Consider the following 20,325-nt stretch of genomic DNA (forward strand, 5'->3'; position numbering starts at 1 on the left):
TAGCCAGTGGTGGCATCTGAGAGAGATGGATGGTAATGGTGCTGGCGCCTGTGGTAGATGATTTCTCCTTCAGCCAGTGGTGGCATCTGAGAGAGATGGATGGATGGTAATGGTGCTGATTTCTCCTTCAGTAGCCATTGTTGGTGCCAGAGGAGGAGGACTTATTCCTCCAGGTAGTGACGGGGCAGTGATAGTATTTTCTATCCATACAATGAATGTTCCTGTGTTAATCCCTCAGGATCTGTGAATCTGGAGAACCGCTTCAGTGCTTTGTACAAGGCTGGGTTTGACAACATGGCCTCTTACCTGCAGAAGAAGGAGGTGCGAATCCAGACAGAGAAAAGGAAATTTTCTACAGTACAAGCAGAGCCTGCTGGCAAAGTTCACAAGAGATGAAGAATCGCCAACAGTGTGGACTCCTCGCTCTGCCCACCAGAGGGATGATTGTCAAGCGCAGCATTAGACCCTGAAAGGGGTGAGAGACGAGTAACTTCTGGACTGAGTGTGCCGGGATATGGAGCCTCCCTTCTCCCCATTCACTGACTCGTTGCCCACCCTGTCCTATTCTCACTACATCACCTCTTGGTGAAATGACCATGTCTTTACTCCCTAATCTGTGAATCTGGTGGGTGCTTGTTGTAGTGTTGTTATATTGTATTCTCACAACGGTGGAGTAGCAGTATCATTGATCTCGATGGTATGTGCTGCCCACCCTGATGGTGGCTGTGACCCGGCCTGGTCTGCATGTACCAGTTGTAGTAAAGGAGACCTTTTATTTAAAGCAATAAAGGACTTTACGTTAGACGCCTCATCTGAGGTGTATCCCCTCCAGTACTGGTCGGCTGCGATCTCATGCATCAGGCCATGTTGCCTGCCTCCACTGTCCGCTCTGTGATGGGGGTCTCTGGTGGCTGGAAGCTCACGGCCTCCGTCTGAAGCTCGTATCGCAGCTTGGCCTCCTGCAGAGGTTTTAACATCCATAACTTCATCTGAGGGAGGATCTGAAAGACACATGGTGAGGGTTCAGAGGGACAGGTACTGTCCTACACGGTTCTGAGGGTCCATGGGGGGGGGGGGGGGGGGTGTACAGCCTGTGCTCGGCTTCACTTACCTGGCTGAGGGCATCACACAGGGGGATGAGCAGGAACGTGATGAAGGATCTCTGTGATTGGACTTTGGTCACGGTGTCTCGGTCCATGTACTTGGTGACGGGGAGATTCTCTAACTTCTCACGGTCACTCTGGCAGAGGACATAAGTGTCAGGGTGGAGGCGCTGGAGCTACAGGTGTCTTGATTCACACAGTTAATATTTTGTATCGGTGTGTAGAAAGCAAAATCCTAAACCCAGAAGATGCCCAGATCCCTTCCCTTACACCCAGCGGCCGCTGTGGTCCCGCCTCGCCGCTGTGGTCCCGCCTCGCCGCTGTGGTCCCGCCTCGCCGCTGTGGTCCCGCCTCGCCGCTGTGGTCCCGCCTCGCCTGATGCATCTAGCACCCCCCATACAGACGCAGCAGCACGTTATGTCCAGGCCAAACTACCTCTGACCAATCATCTTCTGCACCTGTAGGAAGTACTCCTCCATCAGTTCGTCTGCCCAGCGCTCGGCCTCTACCGCAGGACGCACCTCGTTCGATATGTCACAGAATTTAATGAGACCTTTCTTCAGCTGTGATAAAAGAAATGACAATCAGATCTGTGTCTCTCACCGGAAAGAAGGGATAAAGTCTTATAAGGGAAATGACGAGGGGTGAGGGGCCATAGTCAAATGACTCCCCAACCTACCCCCCCCCCCCCTAGTGAACTGCTGATGTCAGGCTCTCCTGTGGCTCTGCCCCTGGTCACATGTTGTCGGGCCCCTGGTCACATGTTGTCGGGCTCTGGCCCCTGGTCACATGGCTGTGCCCACTACTCACCAGAGTTACGTGATCTTTATTTGAGGGGCTGAAGGTCTGGATGTCTTGTAAGGCCTGCAGGATCTGGGGGTGATGGGCCATGTCTGTGGCCAAGATCAACTCGCTGATCTCCTGGGAGAAGATGATGGTGTTATGCTGGTGATGCCGGGGATGGAGATGGTGGTGTTATGCTGGTGATGCCGGGGATGGAGATGGTGGTGTTATGCTGGTGATGCCGGGGATGGAGATGGTGGTGTTATGCTGGTGATGCCAGGGATGGAGATGGTGGTGTTATGCTGGTGATGCCGGGGATGGAGATGGTGGTGTTATGCTGGTGATGCCGGGAATGGAGGTGGTGGTGTTATGCTGGTGATGCCGGGGATGGAGGTGGTGGTGTTATGCTGGTGATGCCGGGGATGGAGGTGGTGGTGTTATGCTGGTGATGCCGGGGATGGAGGTGGTGGTGTTATGCTGGTGATGCCGGGGATGGAGATGGTGGTGTTATGCTGGTGAGGCCGGGGATGGAGATGGTGGTGTTATGCTGGTGATGCCGGGGATGGAGATGGTGGTGTTATGCTGGTGATGCCGGGGATGGAGATGGTGGTGTTATGCTGGTGATGCCGGGGATGGAGATGGTGGTGTTATGCTGGTGATGCCGGGGATGGAGATGGTGGTGTTATGCTGGTGATGCCGGGGATGGAGATGATGGTGTTATGCTGGTGATGCCGGGGATGGAGATGATGGTGTTATGCTGGTGATGCCGGGGATGGAGACCAGCAGCAGGGCCTCTCAGCCAGAGATCCGCGTTTCCTCCTGCTGTCCTGCAATCTGTTTAATATGAGGAAGCAGGTTGGGGATAGGGCCCCCCCCCCAACTTCAGGGTTGCTTACAGCCGTTATATCGGCGCTATCCTCTCACCTCCAGGATGCTGCTGGCCTCTTCACTGTGTAGGAAGATGTTGCATTGCATTTGGCTTAGGATTTCCATGGTGACGGCACAATGATGATTTTCCAGGGGCGACTTATTTTGGTACCTGGATGCCAACTCTGTTTGTGCATTGACTTGATAACTGCGAGCAGAGGAAATGGTTATGAGCACAGCACAGAAGTACTTCCATCAGGGGCGTTGGACCGTGCTCCTCACCCTCCTAATGATCTCCCACTTCATGGTGATTTGTACCATAAAATATTCATATCATGGGGCCTCCTCCACCTACCAGGGAGAACGGTATATAGGAATTTCTACAGTTCTTCTCTCAGACTTTGGGTGGAATCTCTTTGTATTTGGTGTGGGGTAGAGATTTAGTACCTGTCATGGACAAAAGGGGCGCTGTGGCTTCTGGCTTTAATCTCAGGATCAGGAAAATCCCATCAAAATCCGTCATGGTAATCCAGGGACAATACTCCTAGAACCAGTCACTGGGACTGTGATAATCTTTTTAGGAGGACGGAGGCCACGGAAAACCAATGGGAGAAGATTCCCTCGGTCTATGAGTAATGTCCCTGGTTTATCAAGATGAAGTTTGATGGTAGATTTCCTTTAAAGAAGAGACTGGAGAGGGTTCCTGATCCCATTGATCCCTTCTAATTACTCCTGGGGCTGGATATTCAGGAGCTAATGCTGTCCTCCAATTACACCATCAGTCTTTACTATCTCCTTCCAAAACTCTGTTCTGGTTATGTGAAGCACAGTAAGGACGGGGACAGATTAGAGAAGGCGCTTCTAAGATGATAGAAAGCAGAAGTCCTGAAAACTGAGGAGCTGACACCAAGAATATCCCCAGGCGCAGGTTGTTTATGGCTCGTAGCCTGGGGTGGAGAAGGACTGATGCTCTGGAAACTGCTGAGCAACTTGTGATCCCAATCGCCCAAACTCACTTATTGTTGAGGCCTGGATGGTCAACATCATGGCAGAGCGCCGCAATCATCAGGCTGATTATGTCCTGGGGACTGAGAAGGTCCTAGAAGACACCAAGATTTTATTAGGGGTTATCTGGGAGATCACTGATGTTATTCCACAATGAGCTACAACGTGTGAGCGCTCTCAGCGTAAAGTGACATTTGGGAGGAGTACAGAAAGAAGTCGAAGAGGAGACTCCATGAAGATTCCTGTTCTGGAGATTCCCGCTACCTGTGTGATAGGAGAATTGGTGGATGGGAGACGCACCTGTAGGTGGCACAGATGTATCACACTGTACATCATCTGTGTGACGCAGAAGCCATGCCTGAAGTTATGGAAAGGGTTCTGCCGGTAGTGGTCCTGGACGCTGAGCTGGAGAAGCAGAAACAAGGACAACTTCACAAAGACTCCAAACTAATGAGGCCCATATTGTATATTTTGTTTGGGAACTTTCGAGGATAGCAATTCTCTATGTCAGGAATGATCACGAACTAGTATTCTCATAAGCTGCGCTTCACATATAGTCAGCCTCAAAAAGGTATTGCCTGATGGGCAGTCACCATGGACTCCATACCTCATATCCCATCACTGCTGTGTACCACACAAGCTAATCGTCTCTTCTCACCAGAAATTGCTGAAGTGCCGCCATCTCGATCGTAAAACGCTCCACCAGATTCAGATTGAGAAACATGTGCTCCAGAAGGGTCAACATCTGCCAAGCATACATTAAGGAAAGTTATATTGATCTAAAGCCATATCCTCTCCCAAAATGACATGGCCCTCCTTGTGGGTACTCCTACCTCTCCATCCTGTAATGACCAAACATTGAATGTTGGTTTCTTCAGATCTTCTTGAATGTCTTGAGGAACCTTGAATATACAGTATGGGGAGGAAAGGAGACGTTTGGTAAGGTCAGCTCTACCTCTCCTGGTGGCACCTCCTTTGTGGTGACACTTCATCTTACCTTCACCAGATCTTGCCCCTTGCAGTCGGAGTCCCTTGTTTCGGCACTGAAAGAGAGAGGTAACTCTTACCCATAATACCTAGTTACAAGTCCTCATATGAGATGGCTAAGCATAGTAAGAGAAGTTTAGGGTAAATGCATCTATCAGAAGCCGCGTGAAACGGTCCGGTTTGTGAAGCGAATAACGTTGTGATTTGCCCTGACAGGAGCAGGATTTTTGCACTGGTTATGTGCTGTGTACTGGTAGCCGCACCAAGCCGAGACATTGCTCACTTACATGGCAAACAGTTCAACTTCCATGGGATTATCTTCATCACGCTCATCCCTAACCCTAAAAGTGCTCCATCTGCACCTGTAGCAGAGATATTTCCAATGTTCCCAAGAACAGAAGGTCGGAAGAGACTTATGATAACAATGAAATACAACTGATGGCTGTGGTTTTCTGCGATGGGATGAGGACCCGCTGGTAGAAGAAGCAAGGTGAGATGATGAGGTCCTAGACCAGACACGGGTAGAGGCAGTGTTACTGCAGACGAAGAAGTGGTGGCCAGCGAGCCACAGGCAGCCACCACAACAAGCAAAGCTCTCCGCCCTCTGCTACTGCCCTCTGGAAACCAAGGCCATCCCAAAGGGTGTCTGCAGCGTGGCACATGTGCCACCAGTCCATAAAGCGTGGCCACAGTCCTCAGCCGGTTGTAAAGTTCTCAAAGAAAAAGGGTTGAAACCTCCATAAAAGCAGCCGCGTTTCTGCTGCACCAGACACCCTACTCAGCCATGTATCTACAAACAAGAATGAAAGCGAAGCTCCGTCACTCACAAGCTCAGGTCCTGGATATTACTGGCCAATCAGGCTGGAGGAGAGGGACGGCTTTAACCCCTTCCCGTCTAGGTCCTTTTTTGCGTTTTCATTTTTCACTCCCCACCTTCAAAAATCTATAACTTTTTTTATTTTCCCATGTGCGGGGGCTTGTTTTCTGTGACACATTGCACTTCATAGTGACGGTATTGAATATTCCCTGCCGTGTCCTGGAAGAGGGAAAAAATTCCTAATACAGTGAAATTGGTGAAAAAACGCATTTGCGCCATTTTCTTGTGGGCCTGGATTTTACGACTTTTACTGTGCGCCCCAAATGACAGGTCTGCTTTATTCTTTGGGTCGGTGCGATCACCTCCTGTCCTCTATCCGCCTCCTGTAGCCCCATGTCCTCCAGCCTCCTCCTGTAGCCTCCTGTCTCCCAGCCTCCTCCTGTAGCCTCCTGTCTCCCAGCCTCCTCCTGTAGCCTCCTGTCTCCCAGCCTCCTCCTGTAGCCCCTGTCCTCCAGCCTCCTCCTGTAGCCCCCTGTCCTCCAGCCTCCTCCTGTATCCCCCTGTCCTCCAGCCTCCTCCTGTACCCTCCTGTACTCCAGCCTCCTCCTGTATCCTCCTGTCCCCCAGCCTCCTCCCCTGTCCTCCAGCCTCCTCCTGTAGCCCCCTGTCCTCCAGCCTCCTCCTGTAGCCCCCTGTCTTCCAGCCTCCTCCTGTAGCCCCTGTCTTCCAGCCTCCTCCTGTAGCCCCTGTCCTCCAGCCTCCTCCTGTATGCTCCTGTCCCCCAGCCTCTGCCTCTGTCCTCCAGCCTCGTCCTGTAGCCCCCTGTCCTCCAGCCTCCTCCTGTAGCCCCCTGTCTTCCAGCCTCCTCCTGTATCCTCCTGTCCCCCAGCCTCTGCCCCTGTCCTCCAGCCTCCTCCTGTAGCCCCCTGTCCTCCAGCCTCCTCCTGTAGCCCCCTGTCCTCTATCCTTCTGAAGAAAGAAGAGGCGCTGCCCACGGAGCTGTCGCAGACCTGCCGCACACATGAAGATAGAAGAGGAGCTGCCTCGATCGTCGGGATGGGGAGTAGTCAGTTTTTTGTTTTGTTTTTTTACTGACATGTTATATCCTACAGGGGGCTGGCTATATACTAAAGGGTGGGCTGGCAATATACTTTAAATGGCTGGCTATACATTACAGGGCCTGGCAGGCTATATACTGCATGGGGGCTGGCTATATGCTGCATGGGGGCTGGCTATATGCTACAGGGGGGCTGGCTGGCTATATACTAGAGGGTCTTGCAGGCTATATACTTCAGTATCTGGCAGGCTGTGCACTACTGGGGGCTGGCTATATAATACAGGGGGCAGGCAGGCTATATACTACAGGGGGCTGCCAGGCCATATACTACGGGAGACAGGCTGACTATATACTACAGGGGGCCGGCAGGCTATATACTGGGGGGCAGGGGCTGGCAGGCTATACACTACAGGGGCTCGCAGGCTGTATACTACTGGAGGCTGGCTGGCTGTATACTACTGGGGGCTGACAGGGGGCAGACAGGCTATATACTACAGGGACTGTCAGGCTATATACTACAGGGGCTGTCTAGCTGTATACTACTGGAGGCTGGCTGGCTGTATACTACATGGGAACTGGCTGGCTGTATACTACATGGGAACTGGCTGGCTGTATACTACATGGGAGCTGGCTGGCTGTATACTACATGGGGCTGGCTGGCTATATACTACATGGGTCTGGCTGGCTATATACTACATGGGCTGTCAGGCTATATACTACAGGGGGCTGGCTGGCTATATACCTATATACTACAGGGGGCTGGCTGGCTATATACTACAGGGGGCTGGCTATATACTACAGGGGGGCTGGCAGGCTGTATACTACAGGATCTGGCTAGCTGTGTACTACTGGGGGCTGGCAGGCCATATACTACGGGGGGCAGGCTGGCTTTACACTACAGGGGCTGGAAGGCTATATACTACAGGGACTGGCAGGCTATATACTACATGGGGGCTGGCTATATACTACATGGGGGCTAGCAGTATACTACTGTAGGCTGGCTAGCTGTATACTACTGGGGGCTGGCTATATACTACAGGGGGCTGGTTGGCTGTATACTACGGGGGGCTGGTTAGCTGTATACTACATGGGAGCTGGCTGACTGTATACTACATGGGGCTGGCTGGCTATATACTACAGGGGGCTGGCAGGCTATATATAACGGGGCTGGCTGGCTATATACTATAGGGGGCTGGCTATATACTACAGGCGGGCTGGCAGACTGTATACTACAGGATCTGGCAAGCTGTGTACGACTGGGGGCTGGCAGGCTGTATACTACAGGGGGCAAGTTATATACTACAGGGGGCAGGCTGGCTATACACTACAGGGGCTGGCAGGCTATACACTACAGGGGCTGGAAGGATATATACCACAGGGGGGCAGACAGGCTATATACTACAGGGACTGGCAGGCTATATACTACAGGGACTGGCAGGCTATATACTACATGGGGGCTGGCTGTATACTACATGGAGGCTGGCTGGCTATATACTACATGGGGGCTGGCTGTATACGACTGGAGGCTGGCTATATACTACTGGGGCTGGCTATATACTACAGGGGGCTGGTTGGCTGTATACTACATGGGAGCTGGCTGACTGTATACTACATGGGGCTGGCTGGCTATATACTACAGGGGGCTGGCTGGCTATATACTACTGGGGGCTGGCAGGCTATATACTACAGGGGACTGGCAGGCTATATACTACAGGGGGCTGGCTGGCTATATACTACAAGGGGCTGGCAGGCTATATACTACAGGGGGCTGGCTATATACTATAGGGGGCTGGCTGGCTATATACTATAGGGGGCTGGTTATATACTATAGGGGGGCTGGCAGGCTATACACTACAGGGGCTGGAAGGCTATATACCACAGGGGGGCAGACAGGCTAAATACTACAGGGACTGGCAGGCTATATACTGCGGAGGGCAGGCTGGCTATACACTACAGGGGCTGGAAGGCTATATACCACAGGGGGGCAGACAGGCTAAATACTACAGGGGACTGGCAGGCTATATACTACATGGGGGCTGGCTGTATACTACATGGAGGCTGGCTGGCTATATACTACATGGGGGCTGGCTGTATACGACTGGAGGCTGGCTATATACTACTGGGGCTGGCTATATACTACAGGGGGCTGGTTGGCTGTATACTACATGGGAGCTGGCTGACTGTATACTACATGGGGCTGGCTGGCTATATACTACTGGGGGCTGGCTGGCTATATACTACAGGGGGCTGGCTGGCTATATACTACTGGGGGCTGGCAGACTATATACTGGGGGGCAGGGGCTGCAAGCTATATACTACAAGGGCTGGCTATATACTACAGTGGACTGGCTGGCTGTATACTGGGAGGCTTGACCAATGCATTTCGCACCAAGAATGGAAAAGGTACAAGTGTGTCTTTTAAAACATAACTTTTATTGAACTCCTATAAAAAGAAATGGGTTATTGAGCCCCTTTTTATATTTTCTAGAGAGTGTATTGGTTACTCTCACTGATCACCACCGTGGGTTTGTGTAATGCCCCACTCAGCCCACTAGTGAGGGACGTCCCCAATAAAAAGTATACCATTTTTCCCTCACTACTATTGAATCTGTAAGCTCTTGTGTCCCCCCTCATCCTCATAGACTGTAAGCTCTTGTATCCTCCTCATCCTCATAGACTGTAAGCTCTTGTGTCCCCCCTCATCTTCATAGACTGTAAGCTCTTGTGTCACCCCTCATCCTCATAGATTGTAAGCTCTTGTGTCCCCCCTCATCCTCATAGACTGTAAGCTCTTGTGTCCCCCTTCATCCTCATAGACTGTAAGCTCTTGTGTCCCCCCCCCCATCCTCATAGACTGTAAGCTCTTGTGTCCCCCTCATCCTCATAGACTGTAAGCTCTTGTGTCCCCCCTCATCCTCATAGACTGTAAGCTCTTGTATCCTCCTCATCCTCATAGACTGTAAGCTCTTGTGTCCCCCCTCATCCTCATAGACTGTAAGCTCTTGTGTCACCCCTCATCCTCATAGATTGTAAGCTCTTGTGTCCCCCTCATCCTCATAGACTGTAAGCTCTTGTGTCCCCCATCATCCTCATAGACTGTAAGCTCTTGTGTCCCCCCTCATCCTCATAGACTGTAAGCTCTTGTGTACCCCCTCATCCTCATAGACTGTAAGCTCTTGTGTCCCCTCTCATCCTCATAGACTGTAAGCTCTTGTGTCCTCCCTCATCCTCATAGACTGTAAGCTCCTGTGTCCTCCCTCATCCTCATAGACTGTAAGCTCTTGTGTCACTCCCCTCATCCTCAGACTGTAAGCTCTTGTGTCCTCCCCTCATCCTCAGACTGTAAGCTCTTGTGTCTCCCCTCATCCTCATAGACTGTAAGCTCTTGTGACCTCCTCATCCTCATAGACTGTAAGCTCTTGTGTCCCCCCTCATCCTCATAGACTGTAAGCTCTTGTGTCACTCCCTCATCCTCATAGACTGTAAGCTCTTGTGTCCCCCATCATCCTCATAGACTGTAAGCTCTTGTGTCCCCCTTCATCCTCATAGACTGTGAGCTCTTGTGTCCCCCATCATCCTCATAAACTGTGAGCTCTTGTGTCCTCTCCTCATCCTCATAGACTGTAAGCTCTTGTGTCACCACCTCATCCTCATAGACTGTAAGCTCTTGTGTCTCCCCTTCGTCCTCATAGACTGTAAGCTCTTGTGTCCCCCCTCATCCTCATAGACTGTAAGCTCTTGTGTCCTCCCTCATCCTCATAGACTGTAAGCTCTTGTGTCCTCCCTCATCCTCATAGACTGTAAGCTCTTGTGTCCCCCCCTCATTCTCATAGTCTGTAAGCTCTTGTGTCACCCCTTATCCTCATAGACTGTAAGCACTTGTGTCACCCCCTGATCCTCATAGACTGTAAGCTCTTATGTCACCCCTGATCCTCATAGACTGTAAGCTCTTGTGTCACCCCTCATCCTCATAGACTGTAAGCTCTTGTGTCACACCCCCTCATCCTCATAGACTGTAAGCCCTTGTGTCACCCCTGATCCTCATAGACTGTAAGCTCTTGTGTCACCCCTCATCCTCATAGACTGTAAGCTCTTGTGTTCCCCCTCATCCTCATAGACTGTAAGCTCTTGTGTCACCCCTCATCCTCATAGACTGTAAGCTCTTATGTCACCCCTGATCCTCATAGACTGTAAGCTTTTGTGTCATCTCCTCATCCTCATAGACTGTAAGCTCTTGTGTCACCCCTGATCCTCATAGACTGTAAGCTCTTGTGTCACCCCCTGATCCTCATAGACTGTAAGCTCGTGTCACCCCCTCATCCTCATAGACTGTAAGCTCTTGTGTCCACCCCTCATCCTCATAGACTGTAAGCTCTTGTGTCCACCCCTCATCCTCATAGACTGTAAGCTCTTGTGTCCTCCCCTCATCCTCAGACTGTAAGCTCTTGTGTCCTCCCCTCATCCTCATAGACTGTAAGCTCTTGTGTCCTCCCCTCATCCTCAGACTGTAAGCTCTTGTGATCAGTCCCAATTAGGGGAAGGATGTATATAAATTATTACATTATTTGTAGACACTTTGGAGTCTAAATATTTAGACTTCAAAGAGAACTATATACCATGAATGCAACAATGTTCTTTACTGGGTTCAAAGTCACTTTGTCTAACCTGCATCACAGCGGCTTAACGGGTGTACAGAGCAGGATCCTATCACACACATAACAGAGGAAGGACCTGCTCTCCCTCTGCTTCCACCCACTACTATTATAATATATTACAGCCGTCTGGGAGTGCAAGTGCTGAGCTGGTGTACAGAGCAGGATCCTATCACACAGATAACAGAGGAAGGACATGCTCCCCCTCTGCTTCCACCCACTACTACTACAATATATTACAGCCATCTGGGAGTGCTAGTGCTGAGCGGGTGTACAGAGCAGGATCCTTTCACTCAGATAACAGAGGAAGGACTTGCTCCCCCTCTGCTTCCACCCACTACTATTACACTATATTACAGCCATCTGGGAGTGCAAGTGCTGAGCGGGTGTACAGAGCAGGATCCTATCACACAGATAACAGAGGAAGGACCTGCTCCCCCTCTGATTCCACCCACTACTACTACAATATATTACAGCCATCTGGGAGTGCAAGTGCTGAGCAGGTGTACAGAGCAGGATCCTATCACACAGATAACAGAGGAAGGACCCGCTCCCCTCTGCTTCCACCCTCTACTACTACAATATATTACAGCCATCTGGTAGTGCAAGTGCTGAGAAGGTGTACAGAGCAGGATCCTATCACACAGATAACAGAGGAAGGACCAGTTCTCCCTCTGCTTCCACCCACTACTATTACAATATATTACAGCCGTCTGGGAGTGCTATTGCTGAGCGTGTGTACAGAGCAGGATCCTATCACACACATAACAGAGGAAGGTCCTGCTCTCCCTCTGCTTCCACCCACTGCTACTACAATATATTACAGCCGTCTGGGAGTGCTAGTGCTGAGCAGGTGTACAGAGCAGGATCCTTTCACTCAGATAAAAGAGGAAGCACCCACTCCCCCTGTGCTTCCACCCACTACTATTACAATATATTACAGTCGTCTGGGAGTGCTAGTGCTAAGCGGGTGTACAGAGCAGGATCCTAACACACCAATAACAGAGGAAGGACCCGCTCCCCCTCTGCTTCCACCCACTACTATTATAATATATTACAGCCGTCTGGGAGTGCTAGTGCTGAGCGGGTGTACAGAGCAGGATCCTTTCACTCAGATAACAGAGGAAGTACCCGCTCCCCCTCTGCTTCCACCCACTACTATTACAATATATTACAGCCATCTGGGAGTGCTAGTCCTGAGCGGGTGTACAGAGCAGGATCCTATCACACACATAACAGAGGAAGGACCTGCTCTCCCTCTGCTTCCACCCACTACTATTACAAAATATTACAGCCGTCTGGGAGTGCAAGTGCTGAGCGGGTGTACAGAGCAGGATCCTATCACACAGATAACAGAGGAAGGACATGCTCCCCCTCTGCTTCCACCCACTACTACTACAATATATTACAGCCATCTGGGAGTGCAAGTGCTGAGCAGGTGTACAGAGCAGGATCCTTTCACACAGATAACAGAGGAAGGACCTGCTCTCCCTCTGCTTCCTCTCACTACTACTACATAATATTACAGCCATCTGGGAGTGATAGTGCTGAGCGGGTGTACAGAGCAGGATCCTATCACACAGATAACAGAGGAAGGACCTGCTCTCCCTCTGCTTCCACCCACTGCTACTACAATATATTACAGCCGTCTGGGAGTGCTAGTGCTGAGCGGGTGTACAGAGCAGGATCCTATCACACAGATAACAGAGGACGGACCCGCTCCCCCTCTGCTTCCACCCACTACTACTACAATATATTACAGCCAGCTGGGAGTGCAAGTGCTGAGCAGGTGTACAGAGCAGGATCCTATCACTCACATAACAGAGGAAGGACCTGCTCTCCCTCTGCTTCCACCCACTGCTATTTCAATATATTACAGCCATCTGGGAGTGCTAGTGCTGAGCGCGTGTACAGAGCAGGATCCTATCACACAGATAACAGAGGAAGGACCTGCTCTCCCTCTGCTTCCACCCACTACTATTACAAAATATTACAGCCGTCTGGGAGTGCAAGTGCTGAGCGGGTGTACAGAGCAGGATCCTATCACACAGATAACAGAGAAAGGACCTGTTCTCCCTCTGCTTCCACCCGCTACTACTACAATATATTACAGCCATCTGGGAGTGCTAGTGCTGAGCGGGTGTACAGAGCAGGATCCTATCACACAGATAACAGAGGAATGACCTGCTCTCCCTCTGCTTCCACCCACTGCTACTACAATATATTACAGCCGTCTGGGAGTGCTAGTGCTGAGCGGGTGTACAGAGCAGGATCCTATCACACCAATAATAGAGGAAGGTCCTGCTCTCCCTCTGCTTCCACCCACTGCTACTACAATATATTACAACCGTCTGGGAGTGCTAGTGCTGAGCGGGTGTACAGAGCAGGATCCTATCACACAGATAACAGAGGAAGGACCCGTTCCCCTTCTGCTTCCACCCACTACAATTACATTATATTACAGCCGTCTGGGAGTGCTAGTGCTGAGCGGGTGTACAGAGCAGGATCCTATCACACAGATAACATAGGAAGGACCCGCTCCCCCTTTGCTTCCACCCACTACTACTACAATATATTACAGCCATCTGGGAGTGCAAGTGCTGAGAAGGTGTACAGAGCAGGATCCTATCACTCAGATAAGAGAGGAAGGACCTGCTCTCCCTCTGCTTCCACCCACTGCTACTACAATATATTACAGCCATCTGGGAGTGCTAGTGCTGAGCAGGTGTACAGAGCAGGATCCTATCACACAGATAACAGAGGAATGACCTGCTCTCCCTCTGCTTCCACCCACTGCTACTACAATATATTACAGCCGTCTGGGAGTGCTAGTGCTGAGCGGGTGTACAGAGCAGGATCCTATCACACCAATAATAGAGGAAGGTCCTGCTCTCCCTCTGCTTCCACCCACTGCTACTACAATATATTACAACCGTCTGGGAGTGCTAGTGCTGAGCGGGTGTACAGAGCAGGATCCTATCACACAGATAACAGAGGAAGGACCCGTTCCCCTTCTGCTTCCACCCACTACAATTACATTATATTACAGCCGTCTGGGAGTGCTAGTGCTGAGCGGGTGTACAGAGCAGGATCCTATCACACAGATAACATAGGAAGGACCCGCTCCCCCTTTGCTTCCACCCACTACTACTACAATATATTACAGCCATCTGGGAGTGCAAGTGCTGAGAAGGTGTACAGAGCAGGATCCTATCACTCAGATAAGAGAGGAAGGACCTGCTCTCCCTCTGCTTCCACCCACTGCTACTACAATATATTACAGCCATCTGGGAGTGCTAGTGCTGAGCTGGTGTACAGAGCAGGATCCTATCACACAGATAACAGAGGAAGGACCCACTCCCCCTCATCTTCCAACCACTACTATTACAATATATTACAGCTGTCTGGGAGTGCTAGTGCTGAGCGGGTGAACAGAGCAGGAAAATTTCCCTCAGATAACAGAGGAAGGACCCACTCCCCCTCATCTTCCACCCACTACTATTACAATATATTACAGCTGTCTGGGAGTGCTAGTGCTGAGCGGGTGTACAGAGCATGATCCTATCACTCAGATAACAGAGGAAGGACCTGCTCTCCCTCTGCTTCCACCCACTGCTTCTTCAATATATTACAGCCATCTGGGAGTGCTAGTGCTGAGCGGGTGTACAGAGCAGGATCCTATCACACAGATAACAGAGGAAGGACCCACTCCCCCTCATCTTCCACCCACTACTGTTACAATATATTACAGCCATCTGGGAGTGCTAGTGCCGAGTGGGCGTACAGAGCAGGATCCTATCACACAGATAACAGAGGAAGGACCTGCTCCCCCTCTGCTTCCACCCACTACTATTACAATATATTACAGCCATCTGGGAGTGCTAGTGCTGAGCGGGTGTACAGAGCATGATCCTATCACTCAGATAACAGAGGAAGGACCCGCTCCCCCTCTGCTTCCAGCCACTACTATTACAATATATTACAGCCATCTGGGAGTGCTAGTGCTGAGCGGGTGAACAGAGCAGGAAAATTTCCCTCAGAGCAGGATCCTATCACTCACATAACAGAGGAAGGACCTGCTCTCCCTCTGCTTCCACCCACTGCTTCTTCAATATATTACAGCCATCTGGGAGTGCTAGTGCTGAGCTGGTGTACAGAGCAGGATCCTATCACACAGATAACAGAGGAAGGACCCACTCCCCCTCATCTTCCACCCACTACTATTACAATATATTACAGCCGTCTGGGAGTGCTAGTGCTGAGCGGGTGTACAGAGCAGGAACATTTCACCGAGATAACAGAGGAAGGACCCGCTCCCCCTCTGCTTCCACCCACTACTATTACAATATATTACAGCCATCTGGGAGTGCTAGTGCTGAGCGGGTGTACAGAGCATGATCCTATCACTCACATAACAGAGGAAGGACCTGCTCTACCTCTGCTTCCACCCACTACTATTACAATATATTACAGCCGTCTGGGAGTGCTAGTGCTGAGCGGGTGTACAGAGCAGGATCCTATCATTCACATAACAGAGGAAGGACCTGCTCTACCTCTCTGCTTCCACCCACTACTATTACAATATATTACAGCCGTCTGGGAGTGCAAGTGCTGAGCGGGTGTACAGAGCAGGATCCTATCACACAGATAACAGAGGAAGGACCCGCTCCCCCTCTGCTTCCACCCACTACTACTACAATATATTACAGCCATCTGGGAGTGCAAGTGCTGAGAAGGTGTACAGAGCCTGATCCTATCACTCAGATAACAGAGGAATGACCTGCTCTCCCTTTGCTTCCACCCACTACTATTACAATATATTACAGCCATCTGGGAGTGCTAGTGCTGAACGGGTGTACAGAGCAGGATCCTATCACACAGATAACAGAGGAAGGACCCACTCCCCCTCTGCTTCCACCCACTACTACTACAATATATTACAGCCATCTGGGAGTGCAAGTGCTGAGCTGGTGTACAGAGCAGGATCCTATCACACACATAACAGAGGAAGGACCTGCCCTCCTCTGCTTCCACCCACTACTACTACAATATATTACAGCCATCTGGGAGTGCTAGTGCTGAGAAGGTGTACAGAGCAGGATCCTATCACTCAAATAACAGAGGAAGGACCTGCTCTCCCTCTGCTCCCACCCACTGCTACTACAATATATTACAGCCATCTGGGAGTGCTAGTGCTGAGCGGGTGTACAGAGCAGGATCCTATCACACAGATAACAGAGGAAGGACCCGCCCCCCTCTGCTTCCACCCACTTCTACTACAATATATTATAGCCATCTGGGAGTGCAAGTGCTGAGCAGGTGTACAGAGCAGGATCCTATCACTCAGATAACAGAGGAATGACCTGCTCTCCCTCTGCTTCCACCCACTACTATTACAATATATTACAGTCATCTGGGAGTGCTAGTGCTGAACGGGTGTACAGAGCAGGATCCTATCATACAGATAACAGAGAAAGGACCCACTCCCCCTCTGCTTCCACCCACTACTACTACAATATATTACAGCCATCTGGGAGTGCAAATGCTGAGCAGGTGTACAGAGCAGGATCCTATCACACAGATAACAGAGGAAGGTCCTGCTCTCCCTCTGCTTCTACCCACTGCTACTACAATATATTACAGCCATCTGGGAGTGCAAGTGTTGAGAAGGTGTACAGAGCAGGATCCTATCACACAGATAACAGAGGAAGGACCCGCCCCCCTCTGCTTCCACCCACTACTACTACAATATATTACAGCCATCTGGGAGTGCAAGTGCTGAGCAGGTGTAAAGAGCAGGATTTTTTCACTCACATAACAGAGGAAGGACCCGCTCTCCCTCTGCATCCACCCACTACTATTACAATATATTACAGCGGTCTGGGAGTGCTAGTCCTGAGCGGGTGTACAGAGCAGGATCCTATCACTCAGATAACAGAGGAAGGACCTGCTCTCCCTCTGCTTCCACCCACTACTATTACAATATATTACAGTCGTCTGGGAATTCAAGTGCTGAGCGGGTGTACAGAGCAGGATCCTATCACACACATAACAGAGGAAGGACCCGCTCCCCCTCATCTTCCACCCACTACTATTACAATATATTACAGCCGTCTGGGAGTGAGAGTGCTGAGCGGGTGTACAGAGCAGGATCCTATCACTCAGATAACAGAGGAATGACCTGCTCTCCCTCTGCTTCCACCCACTACTATTACAATATATTACAGCTGTCTGGGAGTGCTAGTGGTGAACGGGTGTACAGGGCAGGATCCTATCACACAGATAACAGAGGAAGGACCTGCTCTCCCTCTGCTTCCACCCACTACTATTTCAATATATTACAGCCGTCTGGGAGTGCTAGTGCTGAGCAGGTTTACAGAGCAGGATCCTATCACTCAGATAACAGAAGAAGGACCTGCTCTCCCTCTGCTTCCACCCACTACTATTACAATATATTACAGCTGTCTGGGAGTGCTAGTGCTGAGCGGGTGTACAGAGCATGATCCTTTCACTCAGATAACAGAGGAAGGACCCGCTCCCCTCTGCTTCCACCCACTACTACTACAATATATTACAGCCATCTGGGAGTGCTAGTGCTGAGCGGGTGTACAGAGCAGGATCCTATCACACAGATAACAGAGGAAGGACCAGTTCTCCCTCTGCTTCCACCCACTACTATTACAATATATTACAGCTGTCTGGGAGTGCTAGTGGTGAACGGGTGTACAGGGCAGGATCTTATCACACAGATAACAGAGGAAGGACCTGCTCTCCCTCTGCTTCCACCCACTAATATTTCAATATATTACAGCCATCTGGGAGTGCTAGTGCTGAGCAGGTGTACAGAGCAGGATCCTATTACTCAGATAACAGAAGAAGGACCTGCTCTCCCTCTGCTTCCACCCACTACTATTACAATATATTACAGCTGTCTGGGAGTGCTAGTGCTGAGCGGGTGTACAGAGCAGGATCCTATCACACAGATAACAGAGGAAGGACCTGCACTCCCTTTGCTTCCACCCACTACTATTACAATATATTACAGCCATCTGGGAGTGCTAGTGCTGAGCGGGTGTACAGAGCAGGATCCTATCACACAGATAACAGAGGAAGGACCAGTTCTCCCTCTGCTTCCACCCACTACTATTACAATATATTACAGCCATCTGGGAGTGCTAGTGCTGAGCGGGTGTACAGAGCAGGATCCTATCACTCAGATAACAGAGGAAGGACCCGCTCCCCTCTGCTTCCACCCTCTACTACTACAATATATTACAGCCATCTGGGAGTGCTAGTGCTGAGCGGGTGTACAGAGCAGGATCCTATCACACAGATAACAGAGGAAGGAACCGCTCCCACTCATCTTCCACCCACTACTATTACAATATATTACAGCCATCGGGGAGTGCTAGTGCTGAGCGGGTGTACAGAGCAGGATCCTATCACACGGAATCTTAGTTCATTATATGTAATTATTTCTCTTTTGCACATACATCTAGGTGGTTAAGCTTCATGATGAGATGGAAGAGTCCCGGAAGCTTCTAACGTCCACTGTTTCAGTTACCAGTAAAACACAATCTCAGGGTTATTTTATTTTGCAAACTGAAAGCATCAAGATTTTTTTTATGACTGACGAGAAATGTACAAATCTTTTTTTCCTTATCATGAGAAGTGAAACACAGAGAAAGCCCCCCCCCCCCCCCCCGACCTTGACATTCCCTTCTCCACACTTAACTCTTGTTCTGGTGTTTTTGGGGTCACATGCGGTGCCTTTTGGTCGTCAGGCATGTTGTGTTACGGCCTCTGTGTCTGAGCAGACAATAATCTCCAATTTCTCATAAACTTCCCTCGAACTGCTTTGGGTTCATCGATGGAGTCTTGTGCCGTGCCTGGAGGGTGAGGACGTTACTTAGTTACTGCTGATTCCCGGTCTTTCTGGAACTTCCACACATGGTCCTTGGCTCTTGGACAACTCTAGTGATAGTTCCTCTCACTTCTCTGTGTGAAGTCTTCCACCAGCCCCTGGTCTGGACGGTTTATGGTGAGATGATGTTCTCTCCATTTCAGCAATCTCCGGTATTTTCGATGTTATATAAATTCTTCTGTAACCAGTGTCATGACACTGGTTTGACAATAATGAGGTTTCACAGTGAGACTGTCCACTCGTGTTACCCATCGTGAGATGTTTCTTATGTGGTTCCATTCATAGTCCATCAGGAGAAGCAGCTGATATTACGTATCGCTAAGTGTCAGGATTGCTTTCTAATTACTGATAGATTTCAGCTGGTGTCATGACTTTCCGGATTTTTCCACCTCTCTTTCTTCATGTGTTCAATACATTTTACCTTTGTCATCCCTCATTTATTGACTTTGATGGTTAGGTCCAATGTGGGGAGAATTTCAGGTCAGTAGAACCTTTCAAAGAGCGTGTTCAGTATTTAGATCACCTGGATCGCTCTGCAGATGTATCTAATATTATTGTGCATATTGCTGTCTTCTCATGTTCTGTATCTAAGCCTTCTATTGTGATACAGGCTACTCAGCCCTTTCTAAGTCTGATGTGATAGTGTGGCACTCACCTGCTGCAGAACATCCTTACGCCTGTGTGTCTCATCGGAGTTATGCCATAGTCCAGACTCTTCCAGCATTGTTACTGGAAACAGTGCGGTAACCAGGGGGAACTGGTTGTACCTCATTCCTCGCCCATTCTGCTCCACTAGTGAGGGATACTAAGCAGCAAATCTGGAATTTCCACTGTATCCAACACACAGAGTAAAGTATACAGCATGACTATGTGTGCACCATTACCTTGGAAACAGCCAACACCACTCTACGTTTCGCCTATCTCCACTGTTGTGTGTACTGGTCAATGGCTCTGTCTGTAGGAATCCACCTCCTTGTCCAAGATTATTCATCGTTATAGTGCGACTCCATTTTGTGACAAGGTTGATTTATATTTCACACTCAAAATTCTTTCAATATGCAATGATATAGTTTAGGGTACAGCTATGATTGTAGTAAATCTACTTACATGTGGGATTATAGCTTCTATAG

General features: G+C 50.0%; 1 protein-coding gene across 3 annotated transcripts; it reads right to left on the minus strand.

The window, feature by feature from the left end:
• Positions 1-795: 795 nt before the first annotated feature.
• On the minus strand, positions 796-19,959 carry LOC140108807 (high affinity cGMP-specific 3',5'-cyclic phosphodiesterase 9A-like). 3 transcript variants are annotated; one of them, XM_072131963.1, is made up of 11 exons: positions 19,851-19,909; positions 4,756-4,801; positions 4,592-4,660; positions 4,417-4,503; positions 4,059-4,163; positions 3,770-3,852; positions 2,811-2,961; positions 1,914-2,024; positions 1,562-1,666; positions 1,112-1,240; positions 796-1,001 (listed from the first exon to the last, which is right to left on the minus strand). In XM_072131963.1, exons 1-11 carry the CDS (start codon positions 19,883-19,885, stop codon positions 858-860), a joined length of 1,065 nt encoding a protein of 354 aa, XP_071988064.1. In that variant the 5' UTR covers positions 19,886-19,909; the 3' UTR covers positions 796-857. The 3 variants fall into 3 exon arrangements, 2 of the variants coding, with proteins under 2 accessions (XP_071988064.1, XP_071988065.1); XR_011851271.1 differs by having other exon boundaries at positions 869-1,001; positions 1,539-1,666; positions 19,851-19,957; XM_072131964.1 differs by lacking the exon at positions 1,914-2,024 and having other exon boundaries at positions 19,851-19,959.
• Between the last annotated feature and the right edge of the window lie 366 nt (positions 19,960-20,325).

Source organism: Engystomops pustulosus, unplaced genomic scaffold, assembly GCF_040894005.1.
Source record: "Engystomops pustulosus unplaced genomic scaffold, aEngPut4.maternal MAT_SCAFFOLD_185, whole genome shotgun sequence".
NCBI lineage: Eukaryota > Metazoa > Chordata > Amphibia > Anura > Leptodactylidae > Engystomops > Engystomops pustulosus.